Source organism: Melospiza melodia, chromosome 13, assembly GCF_035770615.1.
Source record: "Melospiza melodia melodia isolate bMelMel2 chromosome 13, bMelMel2.pri, whole genome shotgun sequence".
NCBI classification, from domain to species: Eukaryota; Metazoa; Chordata; class Aves; order Passeriformes; family Passerellidae; genus Melospiza; species Melospiza melodia.
In genome coordinates this window covers 12,127,331-12,146,136 of record NC_086206.1, presented here as the reverse complement: position 1 = coordinate 12,146,136, position 18,806 = coordinate 12,127,331, and the positions used below count along the sequence as shown (strand labels likewise).

Genomic DNA, 18,806 nt, shown 5'->3' with positions numbered 1-18,806 from the left:
CTTTGAGATTCATCAGAAAATACACAGATATTTGTCTGTTAAATATTTTCAATGTCAAGCATTTATTACTTAGTGAATTTCAGCCTGGCTTCTCATGTTGGATTTTGATGCTATTTTACGTGCTGTATTCTGTACTTGAGAGAAAAATGACCATTTTATATTGCCTTTGGGTTTTTTATGATAAATTCTATTTTCTCATCAACTCTTTTAGATGGGGGGGAAAAAAAAGTACCTGAAATAAACATTTCAGTCATTTTAAGTTTGCACAACTGCTTTACAAATCACACAGCCTGACCTCCTTCTATGATATTACATTACAGCAAGATCCAAAATAACATTCCAGTTTGACAGCTAACCTCAGGCACCACTGGTCTGGTATCTCGCTGCTTATACTGCTGGCTGAAAAGCTGATAGGATACGCAAGACAAGCTGAGAGTTTAACTGGCAGAGCTGTTCAAATCTAAATTGTGCTATTTGAAACTTAGACCACAGGAGACAACAGTTCACTTTTTTACCATGGCAGCAGAATCAACCTCTTGGCCCCGTGAAACTCATATGAATACATTTAGCGCGCTCAAAAAAGATCTCCCTATATTATGATCAAAGCCATATTCAACACGCATTTCTTATGCACATTCGATCGCCCTGTTGACAGTGCTGGAAGTTAAGTACTATGGACTGCTGCACATAGGTTTCAAACCTTGCTGGAGCCCAATGGCAGGCTACTTTTGACAGCGCAATAATGACAAGCACGTTGCAGGCCAATGCCCGTCACTCCCCAACACCGCGGCCTGCTCCGAGCGTTGCGCGGCAACAAAGCGGGCGGTCAAAGGTTAACTTGGAAGGAGACAGCGATGAAGGGCAACTGTCATGCACCACTGAGTACTGTGAGGCAGCAAGGAGTGGTTGTCTTCTCAAGAACATGCAAAACGTTCTCATTCTGTCCAGGCAGACACATATTTGAAGGTCCTAAATGAGACCACTGCCAATTCGCGGAGAGCCAAACTGACAGCATGCCATTCAAACTGTCTCTCTCAAATTTAGCTTTTTTTTTTTTTTTCCTTATTTCAAATCACAAATGCATGCAAAGTATAACATTAAACAGAACTCCCAGAAGTTCTTTTAAGCAAGCCACATTTGGCAGGGTAGGAAGAGTGAGGGGAAAGACATCTAAACTTTTTCCCCTCTCATTCTTTAAATATTAAGAAGTTCAATTATTTCACAAGAAATTCTTCCAATTTTTTTGTATGCTTGCATTTACTTCCAAAATTACATGTGTTGTAAACCTTGTTCTAAATACTGGTGTTTCTTCCAATATTAAAAAACAGAGTCTAAAACCTTACAGTTAGGTCTAATACTCAGAATTTTGATTCTGCATTTGTATATTAGTATCACAATAGAAGCATATATTAAAGCATGCAAAATAAATACTCTGCATCAGTCTCTAAATATTCTAAGCATTTCTGTTATAAATGGCCCAATAACAGTATATTCTATTTGTTTAAAAGCACTGTTTTGTGTGGAGTTATGACTTGAACAGCGTGATTAACAATGAAATTGCATTATTTGCATAAAACATATACATCTTACTTTTAAACCATTGCCAGTATGTATATTTTTTTACATACATATTTAAATGATGTGATCATGGTCATGTTTGCCTCTATTAACATATAAAAGACTTCAGGAAAAATAGAAATACTTTTTTCTATTAGATAAACAGTGATGTGTCTCATCTTTCATATGAATGAATGCTTGACACTAAATTTAATCAGGCTGACAAAGGATCATATGGGTAAGCTCTCTGTGCCCTTTTCATGAACAGTCCATCTCTCCTGCACTTACAGGGCCAAACATTGCCCTCTCACAAAGGAGTCAACATGCAAAGTGCTTGTTTCTTTCACTGGGTCACTGCCATCCTCCTGCCTGTGACATTACTGCTCTGACCACCCTCTGTCATGGCACCAGGCCTTTAAAACCCTAATCACAAACTGGGCTCTGCAAACTGAAGAGAAAATGAATTCTCATTATTTATGAGGAATATGTTTGGATCATAAAGCATAAACTCATGTGTTTGTCATGTATACAGACACACACAGAGCACAAACTCCTTTAGATAGGCATTACATTGGTATGTTTTATTGCACAAGTCATGGTATCAACATTCATCAAATCAAAGAAACCACAGATAATGACCAATCTACTGTCCTGATCACGCTGGATTACTTTCAATTAGCCAGAACCATAAAGTTACAATTCAACTTTTTTGGACTGAATAACAAATTTCAAAGCTCTTCCACATAGGCAAAATGGTCCTAGGTAAAGCAGAAATTGTCAATTTGGGGAAGGATCATCAATGTGACGACACCACCTTCTGAACTAGTCCATGGCACTAAGTGCCAAAGGCAGCCCTAAACACCTCAAGGGATGGTGACTCCACCACCTCCAACCCCCAATCACTCTTTCTGTGAAGAAATCCCTCAGTAACATAAGACATATTTAAAACAGTTCAGGGAGGGCTGACCAATATCTACAGTTCATCACAAAGGTTTAAGCTGTAACACCACTAAGAACTTTGCCATACACTCTCATCAAGCACAACTTGCTACAGTCAAGTGATTACAAAACGTTTTCTGAAGTACCAGTTCTCACGGTCAGAAAATTTCCTACAAGTTTCAACAATACTGGAGAAAAGCTTATGGAATCTAACTTCAAAATATTAATATCAAGAATGCAAAGAAACTCAGAAGAAGAAAGCCTTTTAAAAATAATTCCCCATGGCACACTCAAGCAAAACAGGCATCCAGGAATACGAGCTTTAACTAATTCAAGTAAAATATTTTTGAAGTTTTTTAAAATGGAATACAAGCCTGTGAAATATAAACATTGTCTGTACTCATAATCTGCTTTTATTTCATTCATGCCTATTTATAAATGCTTTCCATAAACACTTCCTACTGAACCAAGATTGATAGCGTCCATATGAATATATCACGGACTATTTTCCTGGACAGCAGCATCAGAGGCTCAAGAAATGACAGCCAGCACATACCAGATGGTCCCAAGCTTGACAATGCAGAAGCTTTAATGGTTTCTAGTTTAAAGGATGAGGGAACCCTACACAAACCAACAGTTGTTCCTGTAGTTTTCCTCAACTACCACCTTCTGCATGAAGTTTAAAAAGAAACAAACCACCAGTATGGGACCCATTTTGCATTTCACGTGCCAGAGGCGAGAAAGCAGAACACTGAACATCCATAAAAGATAACTGACTACTGAAGTAATCATCACAGTAAAACATCCAAACCAAAACAGTTTCCCTTCCCCATTACCACAGATGCAGAGAACCACATAACTGATTGAACCCATCTTATTCTAAATAACTGACACGGGAATGGCTGGAAAGTGGGGAACAGAACTGCCTTTTGATCTTACCTCCTGTCAAGTCATTTACATTATACTCAACAAATGCAGTATCTGAAATAATAAATTTAGTAAAAAGTTACTTTTTGGCTCCTACATGGATAGAAGACAGAATTGGATTTTTTACAAGTCCATAATAGCTGCAGTACATGAAAAAAATGTTCTTCTACATTTTAGAAAACATCCAGGCTTACAGAAACAGTTCCAAACTGATCAGAGATTTTGCATACTTTCTGGTGGTTTTATATTATATGCTAAAATATATGGTCTTACATGGTCTCAGAATACACAATAAAATATTTTACTTGAAATTAATCTAATTGGAACACCTTTACACTTTTTTTTTTTTTGCAGAAATGTCTTGCAACAGTGATATGTTTGACAAATGTTCATTTTTTTAAAACAGCTTATTAAGAATTTCTCTTTAGACTGTGACTCTAAGTAACTTTTCCAACCCAGAAAGATGGTCATTTTCCTGATGTTTATGTGTACTGTTTACAATGAAGGCCCCAAAACCAACTTCTCCTACCTGACATCATTAGACTAAATAGTTTGTTCTGGTTTTATTCAATAACTACATACATACATACACATCATAGCTCAGTTCAGTGTTTTACTAACTGCAGTTGTTTGCCATCACATGGTTTAGATATCAGACAATGAAATATTTCCTATAAGCACAAGAGCATCATTACCTGCTGCACTGACATAATTTAAACTAGAAGCAAGCACAGCATAGAATCTGAAGATTTTTCCAGATCCTAAGTGCACTTTCAAAATCAGTCAGATTGGGCTTTTAAAGACCTTTAACTGCTTGCAAAAATCCTATCTATTTCCACCAGAGTAAAAAAATCCTACTAAATGTGCATTTGAACATGTATTTTACCAGTTAAAATTATACCAGTTAGAATGATATCTATGTGTATGGGTTTACATGGCAGTAATAGTAGTGTTTTCCAACCCAAAAGTTGCTTAAACTTTTTAGAGATGAAAACCTTTATTTAATCTTTACCTCCTTTCTTCCCCCCCCATAAACATATACAGGGTGTGTAGAATAATGATCTCTTACTGACAAGATCCAGTGCATGAAATTTCTGCACTCAGAGGACAAAATATCCATGAGATATGGGAGATTTAAAGTAAAATCTTATGCCAGCAAAGAATGGAATCTCTTAATATTATGAGGTGTTTGATTTCAATACAGTTTAAAACCTTAGAACAGAATCAACAATGTATTTTAATCAGGTACCTTTTCAAGTATTCACTGCATGAAGTACCAGTTGCCTGAGGGTTATGACATAATACTAAAAACTTTATAATCATTCATTGATTTAGTTTTGAGCATAGTATATCATTTGAATCCAATGGGAACATAAAGAGCTATTTGTGAGGTCAACCACAGTACAGACAGAGGCTGACATGATATCGATGGCAAGGTGGAAAGAAATTGCCAAATACAGCAGATCAATACCTCGTTTCACTGTTACACCCTTCTGCAGACATAAAATATCTATCTTTACAGCTACGAAAATAATAATAATGAAAGTGGGAGATAAATGCTCCCCTCAAGGTAAACTATTTGATTAGCTGAGGGCAAAGGTGACAAGAGCAGTTACACTAAAGTAACTTTACAGTCTTAAATAAAAATGGTGGGAAGAGCAGCAGATAAAAGGGCAAAATGAAGCTGAGCAAGTTCTAAAAGATAAAGATGTAACTCTTTTGGAAATTGGGGTAGCATGTATACAAAGGCAAAAAACTGCTAAGCTAAATAATGTAGAGCAGAGTTTCTTCCCATAATCAGACTCCAGTAAATAATCACAAGTGTTTTGAAATTACAGCACTATAATTTTCTATCCAGAAGATTTCAAATATATGCCTAATCTGGGCCATACTTTAAATGCCAATAAATGCTCATAACCATGTTTTGCACTTCACTAGAGAACCTAACAGAATACAGTAAAACACTACAGTGCTTTTCAGCCTTGCCTGGAGGAAAGAGGATCATCTGATATTTTGGATGCTCTTGGACATTACAGGTAATTAAATAATTTAAGAAACTGATAAATTATTAAAAGCATGACAGCCCAACCCTGCTTTGGCTGAAGGCTGCATAAGTTTGATCACCAACTGCAAGGGAAGGGAAACAAGCTTTAGGCAATCACTGTTTGACCTGTCTAAGCTTCACTAACCTGGGTCAGCTGAAACTGAATCTTCTCTGATGTAAAAGAAAAAAAGTATGGTAATTATTCATCAAATGTTTTCAAAATCTAAAAATAAAATTGGAAGTAGGCCCTGTACTGCACCTCCAGTAGAGATGCTTCACTAGAGCTTTATTTAAAAAATGCTAATTTCCACCTGAAACTTCTAAGATTATAAACTCAGTTCAGAACCAGAACACTAAAGGGTTTGGGTGGCTACCCAGCTTTCTGAAACTGAATCATCTGCAAACAAGCTTCTCAAGATTTCTCTTCAGAAAGAGATCAATTCAAAGCCCAAAATTCAATTCACATGAAGGGTTCTTTTTCTACAGAAAACAGGAAGGATTTTCAAAACCTACTTTTCCTCATTTCTGCAGGCAAATTTAATTTTCCTGAATGCTATAGAAATATTTGAAAAATAATGTAAAGAACTACCACCACCTTTTTACAAATTCACGTCTAACACTGGATTTTTAAATGAGTGCTTTCTTTGTCTCAGTGTTGCTGAGAACATACTGATGTTTAATAACAGTCTAGGCTTGAAACTAGAGGAAAGAGGCTGCTCACCAGGGAATGTGGAATTTAGCAAGAACCATATACTGTGTTCATATTCTTCCTTAGAACAGAGGGGGAAATGTAGTGTTCTGAGGCAGACAAGGAATCCAAATTCCTCTAAAGATATTGATACTCCAATACCTGTTAGGAACTGTGAAGTCTCTCCAAATAATACAAGTTTAATTGGTTATAGTGAAGAAATAAAGCAGAGGGGTAATTAGATAGATAAAAATACTGCTTTAGCAGGGCAAAAATCTAATTTAGACAACAACAAAAATTTTCTAAAATGCATGGCCTATCAGTGTCTAAAATAAACAACCAGTGGGGCAGCTTGCTCCACTTCTAGGATGTTCCTTGCCCACCATGAGCTGGCAGGACACCCACAGCAGTGAGCCCAGGGAAAGGTCAGGGTTTATGGAACCATCTCCAACACTCAGGTCCCACAGGGTGTCCTGCACTGGGAACGGCCACTGCACTAAGGCTGGGAGAGTTAGAGATGTGAACTTCCATTTCAAACATACAAAACTGTGACAAAACAGAAAAAAGAGAGGAAAAAGTTAAAAAAAAAAAAAAAAAAAGAAGCCTTCCCATATTCAGAACTGGGACATGCACAGCTCACCATACAACTGTCTCATGTAGTGGACCACCAGGACAGAAGTAAACTGAAGACCTTCAGACCCCTGGCACTGAACTTCCCTTTCACTGCTCCCATCCACAAGAGCCTCCCAGGCCACCATCCACATCCCACATCCATTTGTGTTTTGAGCAGCCATTCTCCTCACATCCTTAGCTCCAAGATCTTTGTAGATTTCAATATGTGAAGTATAGATCTGTCCTTATTTACAGCAAAAAACAAGTGACTGAATGTAAAACAACGTTTAATAAATCTGCAGAGCCTAAAGTACCAATATAATTCCGAGCAGGAAGACAGACATGCACTCCTTAATTAAGTGGGTGATGTTCTAGTTAAAACAAAAAGACAACCCTGGGCCATAGCTGAGATTAAGCACATTCTCTTGCAAAGGAAGCTCTGACTATTATCGATGTAAAGGCTTTAAATCACAAAAAATAAACCATCTAATAGTCTGTATTCAATAGTAAGTAGAAAGTCAGGACACAGACTGATTTGGATTAACACATTTTCAGTTATAACAAGTAATTTTACAGAGGATTAGTATCTTGATGGTCTGATCAATACTAGGCACTGCTGCTATTACAGATGAAGAGAAAATTACCCCTCCAGTAATAAAGTGTGTGTCTCGGTTCTCCTTCATTTGCTGAGTCCATTACTGTAATGGTTCCAGCATTAGCAGCTGAGGCAATTTAAACAGCAGGAATGTGATGAATTTAAAAGCAAGAAGCATTTGCCACTCATTCTTTCTTGTATTTTATTCTGCATATGCAAGGCTTCTACCTGACTGTTTCCAATATACAAATCATGTGTTATGTGGCTATCAACGCTATTTCTTAATTATTGTCCCATTAATAATGGGAAGGTCCAATAATGTGATTACCACAAAAATTGCTACTGGCATATTGGTTGCTGATTCTGCTAAAACTTGCACACCATTTACCTAAGCAGAAATATGACATGACAAGAAGGTTATTTAACTGCATCTAAGCTGTTTCATTAATTTTCCTAAATACAATTTCTAAAAGAATCTAATCTGTCAATTAGAAAATTTTGTTTTCTTTCGTTCTTTTTAATAATAGTTTTTATCTAAAGAGGTAGAACAATCACCAGAAACAATAAATCATTGTAATATTAGAACAAACCATGGTAACAATGGTTAAAGTTTTTAAACTTCATTGTATGGTATGGGCACCATCATTCAGCTTTAATTCTAAAACCAAACCTTAATCATTCTTTGAAGTGCTTTGAGAAAACTTGTCTAATTTTCCTTGAGCATTAATATGTTGAAGCAACTTGTTTTACCTTGTAAAGATGTATTATTTTGCAGGCAGCAAAAATGAGGATGATGCAGGAAATAAGACCTTCAATGATATCTCAGCCAAAACTCAGTATATTCCCTTTTTCTCCTTGTAAATAAAATACATACAAAGCTTTGTCTTATTTAAAGCTTTATATTTCCTAACCACTTTGTCCAACATGTCTCACAAATGTGATACTGCATATGAATATCTTTGTAAAAGCCCTTGTGAATATTCAGATATGTGCACATTGATGCATTTATTATTTGTACAGCAATAAATTTATTGGACTGGGGTCCCAGCTGTGCTTGGAGCTGTACAAACATAACAGTAGTGTCTGTGGAATACATTCTCTGCAGTCAGTATTCACAGTAATGTAAATTAGCATAAACAGCTACATAAGGTAATTGTGAACTGGCTTTAGTGGTTTATTCCAAAGAACCATCAAGGCAATACCTTTAAAAGAAAAAAATACTCCACACTAGCTGAATATTCTCTCTTTCACCTGATAATGGCACCTGGTAATGGGTGTTAACATGCAAGAGTAGTAGAGGAAGCATATACAGGAAATAACCAGAACTTGGCCCCTCTCATACTGAAACTTACTTTAAAAAATCCATTTTGAATAAATAAGTCACAAGAACATTAAGTCTTACATTAAATAATAACTTTTTAAACTCATCAATCCAGATAATAAACATTCTAAAAGCAAAAAGCTTTCTTCCCAAGCCTAAAGGAGCAAATTGCCTACTTAGATGACCAAATAGGAAGTTCGTTTGGTTTCACTTTGCACCTTTCACATTTGTACATTTCTACACCCAGTGAAAAAGAAGTGACCAACTCTGACCAACAGTGTAAAGAAAAAGGACTCAAATTAACTATAAACTGTATTAATTAAGGTGGAATTCTAAGCTAAAACAAACAAGCATGAACAACTGTTTCATAAAAATGCCTTTTCAGCTAATGAGCAACATCTACTCTAACAGTTCTGGTTTTATGCACAGAAGTAATATTTGCTATGGGGAAGACAGAGTAGCTGATGCCTTGCAACAGCTCCAAAGGTATATTTAGAAACTTCAGAGTAGTTGTGTTTTGCTGTCCACTTAAGACTCACAGAAATATTCTACAGGACATTAGCATGCCCCATGCGGTGTTTAGAACAGATGAGTAGTTGACTTCTGCCTATGGTTTTCCTACTTTTTTTCAGATCCTCTTACCAAGAATGAGTTTGCATCCTCCTCCTCTTGTCTTGGAACACCACATACTAGCACAAACAATTTCATTTCTGCTACACATTTAATCTTACTCAACCCAACTGAGTGATCTGCAAAGTGGAAATTGCTGTATGACAGCACTTCACTCTACAGAACTTCTACCACATGTATTTGGAACAGAAATGTTCTTCTATAACAGCATAAATCAAAACTTGCTATATATACAAGAAAATTTGAGCCAGAGAAAAGTTTATCACATATAAGAAACATACTACATGATTACAAAGCAAAAGCCAATCAGTGGGATTCTGACAGACAGCATTTAACTGTACACAATTACAGCAAAACAAGAACTTTTATTCAGGATTTAATTCTGGAAAACAAGAGACTTTGCCAGAAGACACATAATCCAAACCAGCTTCTTTAACCAACTACTTCCCTCTCAGTAGTAGGCCTCATAAATCTTAGTCTCCAGAAGAGGTTGGGTTAACCTCACTAATATTTGGTTTGCTAAAAAATATTTTAATCAGTACCTAAATGGAAGTCTTGGCAGAACTGCCTCAATAAAGACACTGTTCCTTTGTCTTCAGCATTTCTCAGGTGATCAACATAAACTAGGAATGGCTAAACCAAGGACTGAAGGGTGACTTGACACATTGCCAGGAGCCCAGAGATTACATCTCCAATTAAGTTGTAGAAAACAATCAGTATGAGGACGCTTCCATGGGGAAAAAACCCACTTCCTTCTAGCATATCCCGTCCTTTTCTCATTGCTGCTTTCTCCTTTGGCAGCCTTTATTCTAAGACATTCTACAGGCTCATTTTGCTTCACTTTCAATAAACTAAGCTTCTCTCAAGTAGTACCCAGCTTACCACATCCCTCTAAGTATTGACACCTTTAAACTCTCTGTAAGAATCTTTTCTCTTTCATCCTTCTCTGTCTGTGCACCCACAACATTCAGTTGTGTCTTTAGCAGTACTCTTGCACTTGACCTCAAGTTTTTCTCATGCATTGTTCTTGACAGCTCTTCAAGTGCCATTCCTCCTAGAGCTTTTCCCATTGAAGCTCACAGCACCATCTTTATACCCCTCACAGGTATCCCTGAGCTATTATCTTATCAAGGGCCATTATTCTCCTAATGAAATGAATCTCAAATACATTCAAGAAGACCCATTGACAAGACAAAGGCCCTTGGATGGACAGCACAAACGTACAGGCTAAAAGAATTATGGGTTGAGGTTTTTTCTGCAACGTATTGGATGGGACATCTGCATATGTTTTGACATACATGAAAAGGGTGAGAACACAAATGTAACACTGAAATTGCTACCCCTCAGCAACTTGGGATAGCAGAAAGACAAATTACAAAAGGACGAGGTAGTCTTTAAAGAGTTGTTATGAAACTTACTAGGGCAAAGAGGCCCTAAAGTTTTCTAGTAAAATACTTAGTTGGAAACTTACATCAGACCTTTTCCCTGGCTTTGCAGGGAATTGTATATGTAACGCTGCATAGTAAATTAACAGCAGTACCAAAATCAGCACGGTCTCTGTTCAGGTGTATGAGATTAGCATTTTCAAAGACATTTTCTAAATTTATATGGAATTAGCCTTCCTTTCACTAACACCTCTAATATCGGTACCGTGCTTCCAAACAAGTCACTTACTGGTTCTCAGTACTACTGTTTTGTAAACAAAATCAGCACAAGTACAACAACCATTAACAGCTGAAGTAAAACATTGTACAATGTAGTAAAACAGGCCTTTCAAAGACACCTGAAACAGCAAACATTCAGCACTCCTGTTTGCTTCCACAGACAGGGAAATAGCATCTTCAGTGGAAGCGTGGAACAGCATTGCATCTAAACATGTGAGCAAGAAAAGAAACATTATAAAGCTCGGGCGGCATAAGAGACTTAAAAATATTTATTTAGGTCAGGCTTAGTGTAGAGTACTTTTAAATTTAAGAATGAGGCGCAGTTACACAGTGCATCATCTCACTGCGAATGTTTCGACAAACACAAACACACACTCCATCATTTTCGTCATATACCACAGAACTCTCTTTTAAACAGAAATATCTTGCTCAGCTGGCACACGCCTTTACCACTAGCTCCTGTTAACGCTGTACGAGGTGCCCCCCATTCAGGGGAGGGGGATCGGGCATTTCCAGCTCGAGCAGAGCCCGCAGCCCGGGCAGCGCGGCGGAGCCCCGGGGCGGTGCTGGGCACACGCGGCCGTGCGGAGCTCACCCCGGGGCCGGGGCTCCCTCCTTCTCACTATGAACTTCACGGCGGCCCCGCAGTCCCCTCGCTCGGGGCTCCAGCACTGGAGCTACCGGAGCCCCGGGGACTCTGCCCCGCACAGCCCCACGAGCGGCGGAGAGGGCTGGCCACGGGCACACACGCCGCTCGGGGCTGCGGGGAGCAGGAAGCAAACGGAAGGTACCTTCAGCTCTTTCTCCCGCTCCCCCGCTCTCCTCTTCATGGCGCCGCCTTAGCCGTCCACCCAAAGCGGAGCGGCACCGCGGGAGCCCCGCGCAGCTCCGCCGGCAGCGGCCGGACCGCGGCTCCGCGGGCAGTGCGCGGCTCCGCCCCGAACTTCAAGTCCCGGCAGGCCCAGGGCGGCCCGGAAGGGGAAGGGCCCGGTTGGCAGCGGCGGCCGCTGCTAAGGGAGCGCTCGGGAGCCCGGGCTGGCGGGGGCTGTGAGTACGGGGGGAGCCTCTCCTCCTCCGGGCACGGAGCGGGGCGCTGGAGCTGCCTGTGGCTGGGGCGTCCTGCAGCGGGCGGTTCCCAGCGGGGCTGGCGGGACCCGCGGGGCTGCGGGCGGCGGTTCCGGAGCCGAGCGGCTCCTCCTCGCTCGGTGCCCGGGGGAAGAGGCCGGAGCCTCAGCGTTTGGTTCAGAGGAGCCCCGTAGGCCTGTGTTTGTACCGGGAAGAGCTGGTTTGAAGCGGGAGCTGGGCTCCTGTGCCCGAGGGCGCTGTAGGCGTTCCTCCAGCAGGCGAGCGCTGCCTTCCCTGCCCTTCCAGCCCTGCCAGGCGCCGCCGCAGCTGGCGCGGCTCGATCAAAACTGGGAAGCTTTGTACAGTATGTGGAAGGCAAACGATTGTTTGGGTTTTTCTGTGTTGAAGTAGGACTCACGGGCCTGAGAGATGTTTCTTCCCTGAAGTTGTTGTGATCCCATTTCCTAACATCTTCCATATCGTTTTTTCCCATCTTCCATATCGTTTTTTCCCTGTCCGTTTCCCAAAGCACACAGCACTGCAACACATGATATTTGAAAGATGATATGTGTGTGTATTTGTACCAGATAATAAATGAGATTATTCTGGGTTACAAGACCAATAAAGTGCAAGCGTGTATAGTTTAAGGACTCGATAGAAAGAGAACATAGGCTGGAAATAGATTATGATAAGCTAAGATAGGTGGGTGGTCCCTCCCACCTCCTTTTTTAAATTCCCTCTACCAGGGAAGTGGGATTTTGTAACAAAAGTATCATCTTGTCCATGTCTGACGCTCAAATTCAAAAACCATGTTGAAACAATTAAGTTGTAGTTCTTCTGCTTTCACTAGAAACCCCCTCACTGCAAGTCACCTATATCCCCATTGACTGAGAACTTTCAAAAGATTAAGTAATCCCTGCTCAGTTTTGCTACCTTTGAATGATGTTGGTACAAAAGTACACTTCTGTGAGTTGTATAGGAATCTGGACCTAAAGCATGAGCTTTGATAAGTATTAATTTTAATAGTATCAGACTTGTATAACAGTGCAAAGTTGTGTGCAGTTCTTTGTTGTAAATTTTCAGATACAGGTAGTGATAGAACCACTTTTGTAGGTAGTGAAGTGTGTAAGAGAGTTACAGTTTCTTTAACTTTAGTAGTTACATTGAAAATTCTTGCTTATACCTCACCTGAAGTTCTTACAGGTTAATCCCAGAGATATGGGGAATATTCCTCTCTTTGTACACTGAGCTCTCTAGTTTTGAGAAACAATCTGTGCTGAAGTGATTGTAGGGTATCCTTTCTTGGAAATAAAGCCTGGTTTAAGTTTTTAAGGTTGAGGATGGCATGTGGATCTGTCCAGATGCAAATACAAATTTACATCTCTCTCACTTTGTTATGCTTTCTTTGAGGAAATGCTGCACTTTTAAGTGCCATAACTTTTGTAGCAATGTTGCTGTGCAGTTTTGTCAGATGTAATCACTTTGGAAATGCTTTCAAAAGTAATACACAATGCCATGGAGAAATTTCATATGCTTTTAGAAATAACGCTGTAACTGGACTGCAAGGAAAAGTAATTTTGTTTAAGTGTTTGTGATTGACACTCAGATAATATTCAAAGAGGAGCTGTAACATATGTAACACATGCTTTGATGTTTGAAGTGTCCTCTCTCAAAGCAGCAGCATAACTGGTGGTTATTAGTGATTATTAAAGACATGGGTATGTTACTAATCAGGCAACTAAGTTGCCAAGCCAAATTCTAAATCTGTAATTATATTTGGTCTCCTTAAAACGAGGAGACATGTTTGTACTATTTCTGTCTAAAACCACTGTATCTGATAAAACCAATTAATATGGTTGGTTTTTTCTTTTTCTTTTTCTGTGGCCCATGACAGAAAAGACAGCTGAATGCTTAGTTTCTGACACTTTGTAATGGAAATGAAACAATTCTTCTTCTTCCTTTTGAAAATCTGACCTTCTAAGTTTTCAGGACAGTTTAGATTTGAAGCTGCTTTATTTTGTCACTTCAAATCATGTCATGTTGCCAGTCAAAATTGGCTTTGTGTGCATCTCTGCTGTGTTAGTTTGCTTACAGCTCAAGTATTTCTGTGGTTTTGCTGCAGCCAGTAATGGATTACTACTGACAAAAGTTGTTTGTTTATTTGAGTGACAAGCATGTGTTGTTTTGTCTCTGGTTTTAAGTGAGTAGGTTTCTCTCATACTGAAGATAACAGGCAGGTATCTATAGTAAAGTTTCTTCAGCAAACAGTGAAAGCCAGTAATGTTTGTCCATGCCTGTTACTGATAGATCACAAACATTGTGGAGTCATGCTGATAAAATACTTGTTTAGCTCCTGAGGCCCAAAAAAGCCTCTGTCATTTTTAATTTGTGAAAGGAAGGACAAACACATTCTAGAAAAATGTACAGTGGTACCTTCTCTTTGCTACCATCATGAACCAAATTCAGCTGATCCTCTGGAGGTAAAATGTCTGTTTCCCTTTGATCTCAGTTGCTGTAGCCATACTGGTACAGGGACATAAAATAGTAACCACAATAATGAACCTAGACCTGAGTGAAGCCAATGATGGCAGATAGAGCTAATTTAACAAATTACAAAGAAGTTTGGAGGATTTTCTAAGAGCAAAAAGCACCAAGGATGCTGAGGAACTGGATTCCAGTGGATATGTGTTTGCATTGCCAGTTGTGCCATTGGCTGAGTGGTGTGGACATCAACATCCCAGAGCAGTGTTCTCTGTCACTGCCAACATTGAAACTGCAACCATATTGCAAGTCTACAACTGTAGATCAGTTCACTTCTATGGTCATGATAAGGAAACATTTGTTCCACATGGAAGAAAAATGTGTTCCTGTTTATTCATAAACAGTGAAGTCTGGAAATAATATTTTATCATAAATTTTAGTGATGAAAAAAACAGAAGATTAAAAGCAAGACTGACTTGTTGGAAACTAAATTTCCATTAATCCCTTTTCTTTCTTTAGAACAAAGCCATAAGGAGAGTTATTTATGATGGAAGAAAAAGCTTAGGCAGCACTTTTGATTATGATTGAATTAACAGATATTTCATGGGCTGTCTGTTGATTGTACCATGTTGCTTCTGCCCTCTGATGCAAGTCTCTAGTAGCATCACTGTTAATTTCCCAGTGCTTTCCTAGATGGTTCTGGATTGACTGAGGATTTATATCACCTGAGGATTGTAACAGTGGTTTTGGGGATAAGACTGTCAAAAGGACTTCATGTCTCTCTTTTTCCTGTTGTTTCAGCATTATTTGACTCAGTGACCAACATGTAATTTTCTGCACCAGAAGACAAGAAGGAAACGGCAGTTGTTAAGAAGTATGTTCATATATTACACCAAAACAAATGTAGTACTTTTTCACTTTTTAATACTTTCCTAATCTCACTTTGTCATGTAGCTGAGCTTTCTGTTGCTGCAAGATAGAATCATGTTCAGATTTATGAGAATCATTCATAGGAGACTTTCTGTCTTAAAAAGTAATTTTTTATATGACAGTGATTGAAAGAAGACAGGGAGAATGCCAGACAACACTGGAATGCCTTCATGACCCCCAGCACCTGTTTCAAAGAGTTCCATTCAAAACATGGAAGATGGCATTACTCATCTACCATTCAATACTTTAAGCTTTTACCTCTCTTAATTTTAAAAAACCCAACTAAACAAAAAACCCACAGGTCCCCTTCTCACATCTACTTGGAAATATGGCCTTAGCCCAAAGATTCCTGAAAACAACAGAGCTAGAACTTAAAAAACTATTTGTACATATATTAAATAGAATTGGAGCTATTGCTCAACAAAGGTGTATCTTTTGAATGGATTGAAACTGGCATAAAATTGAGAACTTCAGAGTTTAGATTGCAGTCTAGCTGAAATACTATTCAGAAGTCTGTCATTTCAGTGAATCTGCCATAACTTTTGCCTTCATTTCATATGGTGTATTGTTCTAGTCTCAGTTTAAATAACAGATGAAGAGGAATTTCATTTGAATTTTGTTTTCCCTAGATAAGCCATGCCTGCTGCAGCTGATGTAACTGTGGGGGACCTGCCTGTGAGACATACAGGTCTAACTCCAGCTGGAACTGAAGGATTACAAGGTTTGTACCAGCTGCTATTTATTACAGCTACAGACTTTGATCAGTGGCTTCTTTAGTTTCTTTCTAAAAATGTTTCTGATGTTGCCACTCACAAAATTAAGTTCAAATACCATTCAAAATCTGGGTTAAATTGTGAAAGATGCTGTGACCCATTCTATGTTCAAGTTGCTTGTTATAAGAGGGGAGTTGCTGTGAGATGGTAAAAACTGAAAATGTCATTGAGCTGTAACATTCATACTTCCAGAAGAAAAGAGGATTTTTTTGCTGAACCAAGGACAAGGCCAGATCAATTTCACAAAATGGGAACCAAAGTATTATGCAATTCTGCTATGTCACTCAGCTGCTATTAGAATGGAACAACTGGGCTTAGTCTTGTATCTGAGTAAATTTACAGAATTATGAGTTATTATTTTCAAGCTTCAAGATACTATGTTAACTTTGGAACAGATTAGAAAAAATCCCTTAGGTAATCCTTATTTTGAGATAGCATATTTGGCAGAACCTGGTTACTTGGTAAACAGTTACCTTTGTGTTGTCTAGTATGAAAACAGGTTGCTGTATAATTTTAATTGCTTTTTTGTTAATCTGGAAGAGGAAGGAAAAAGGAAGTGATTAAAATGACTATAAATCCAAAAAAATTAACAGACTCATACAAGTGTAAAATATAAAATTACTTGAAAAGTTGGGAGGGACTCAGTATTTCATAATGAGTTTTGACTTTGAGCTACATGTTGTTGAATGTATTGAAGGTAATTTAAAGTTGTCTTGGTTTGGGTAGAATCATGAACTGCACAGAATATGAAAGCTCAATGAGCCAGGTAACAAACCAGTCAAGAAGAACTGGAGGACAGGTTTCTTCATGTACATGATGATCACATCTTACTCCAGCAGTGTGAAAATGAGCAAGAGGAAAAAACTAAAAGGTATGAAGGTTAATACTTTTATTTTAGCTTACAGTAATATTTTTGTCCTTTAAAACATCAACAGATTAAAAATGCTGATTTCTCTCAGAGCACTTTTTAAGCAGTAGCAAAAATTCCTCTTTGGAATGAATTTTTAATTTCTGGTTATGTCTGTATGTATGTCTTTGTGGTGGACTGTATTAGATCTCCCTGCACTGAGCTACAGTGCTGTCTGTCACTTTGGAGCTGGTACCTTGTGCTCAGAGCTGTGCTGTTAGAGTGTTCTGGGAGCTGTAGAAGAGGCTATGGAAGCCTAATGATTCATCAGGAATTTCATTCTAGAATCAAAATTGTCTGTACAGTGAGATTCCATCCCTGTTATTAAACTCAGTGCTGTGCTAGCAAACCAGTATGGGCTCAGCAGAAGTGTTCGTGGTATTACTGCCTTGCAGGAGGGCTGATTAATCCAAAAGCACTGTGACTGTGCTCACATTGTGCTGTACTTAATAAAGTCATGCTGCATTCAAACAAGGTGTCAGAAACTAAAAGATTCACAAAAGGGCATCTGAAAATATTGCTTCTGTAGATGGGACTATTTCATAATTTTTTTAAGTCCAAGGAATTCTTTCCTTCTGACTCAGTATTCAGTGAATCAGGAACAAATTGACCAGCATGACATGACTTCCATCTTTTCTGTCAGGCTGTTGTCAAATCCAAGATGGTGGAACAAATGAATTGTTTGCTTATTCCAAAGGGATTTCCTGTGTTTCTGTTAGATGCCTTACCAAATGCACTCATCATCCACTCAGGTAGCATTACACAGAATGTTCAAATTGGAGTACCTGAATTAATGCTTTATGGCAGAGAAAATAAAAAATACAGTGTTTGCTAGAGAAAAAACTTAACTCCTCAAGTTGAATTTCTTTTCCAGCATTCCTTGCCAAAACCCTTTTAACTAGAAGTTTGGAATGAATTTGCAGTAGAAGAACATTGAAAAAACTCCATGTAAACAAAAAACCTGCTTACAGGCAAGTAACATTCTGTGACATCCTGAAGTTATTAGGGATTTTTTTTTGTTTCACTTTTGTTCTTTTAAGTAGAAGCTTCTGTCCACAAGTATACAAAAAATAAAACAAGTCCTTTTAAACAAATGAAGTGTGTCCTTATTTTCAGTTTTCTTTCTGGACCTTCAAAAATAGATTTCCTGTAAACTAGATACAGGTCTCAAAGATGTGCAACCGACTTTGTAAAGTCTTGAACTTGTCTCTCTCATCAAAGCCACCTTTTCTTTCTTTATATGCCAAGTTTTTTGCATTCACTTCTGGGTATGTTTTCTGTTCATGCATGTTACATCACCCCCACATGCCCTCACTGCCTTTTGTTCTAGCTTACCAATGTTTATCAGAACCAAGGGAAATCAAAGGTACAACCTTTCAGATACCAAAAGCAAAATTTGTATCCTTCTAAAGACAGATGACAGACATAACCTCTGTATCTAATTATATTCGGCAGCTAACTGTTCCTTCTCCAAAGCACACTGGAAATATTTGCTGTGTAGTATGGTAATGAGAACTATTAAGTTTTTTTTTTGCCAGAGTACCTTCTTAAATATCTCCACCTATATATTTCAGCCACTTTAGACATGGAATATATATTTAAATCCCAAAATACTAGAAATTGTATATAATTGGAATGTTGCATATTATTAGCATTCTTTCAATAGCTGAATG

General features: G+C 38.5%; 1 protein-coding gene and 1 long non-coding RNA gene across 4 annotated transcripts in view; one reads left to right on the top strand and one right to left on the bottom strand.

The window, feature by feature from the left end:
* FTO (FTO alpha-ketoglutarate dependent dioxygenase) overlaps positions 1-11,872 on the bottom strand; it is a 227,662-nt gene extending 215,790 nt beyond the window's left edge. For all 3 annotated transcript variants that reach the window (XM_063167787.1, XM_063167790.1, XM_063167789.1), the window contains exon 1: positions 11,769-11,872. In XM_063167787.1, the coding sequence (XP_063023857.1) occupies positions 11,769-11,807 (39 nt within the window). In that variant the 5' untranslated portion in view covers positions 11,808-11,872. The remainder of the gene's footprint in view (positions 1-11,768) is intronic.
* An 83-nt stretch (positions 11,873-11,955) lies between these two features.
* Positions 11,956-18,227, top strand: LOC134424205 (uncharacterized). Its single transcript, XR_010029363.1, has 5 exons — positions 11,956-12,024; positions 15,325-15,397; positions 16,083-16,174; positions 16,953-17,097; positions 18,008-18,227. It is a non-coding gene; the product is annotated as an uncharacterized LOC134424205 (long non-coding RNA).
* The last annotated feature ends 579 nt before the right edge of the window (positions 18,228-18,806 follow it).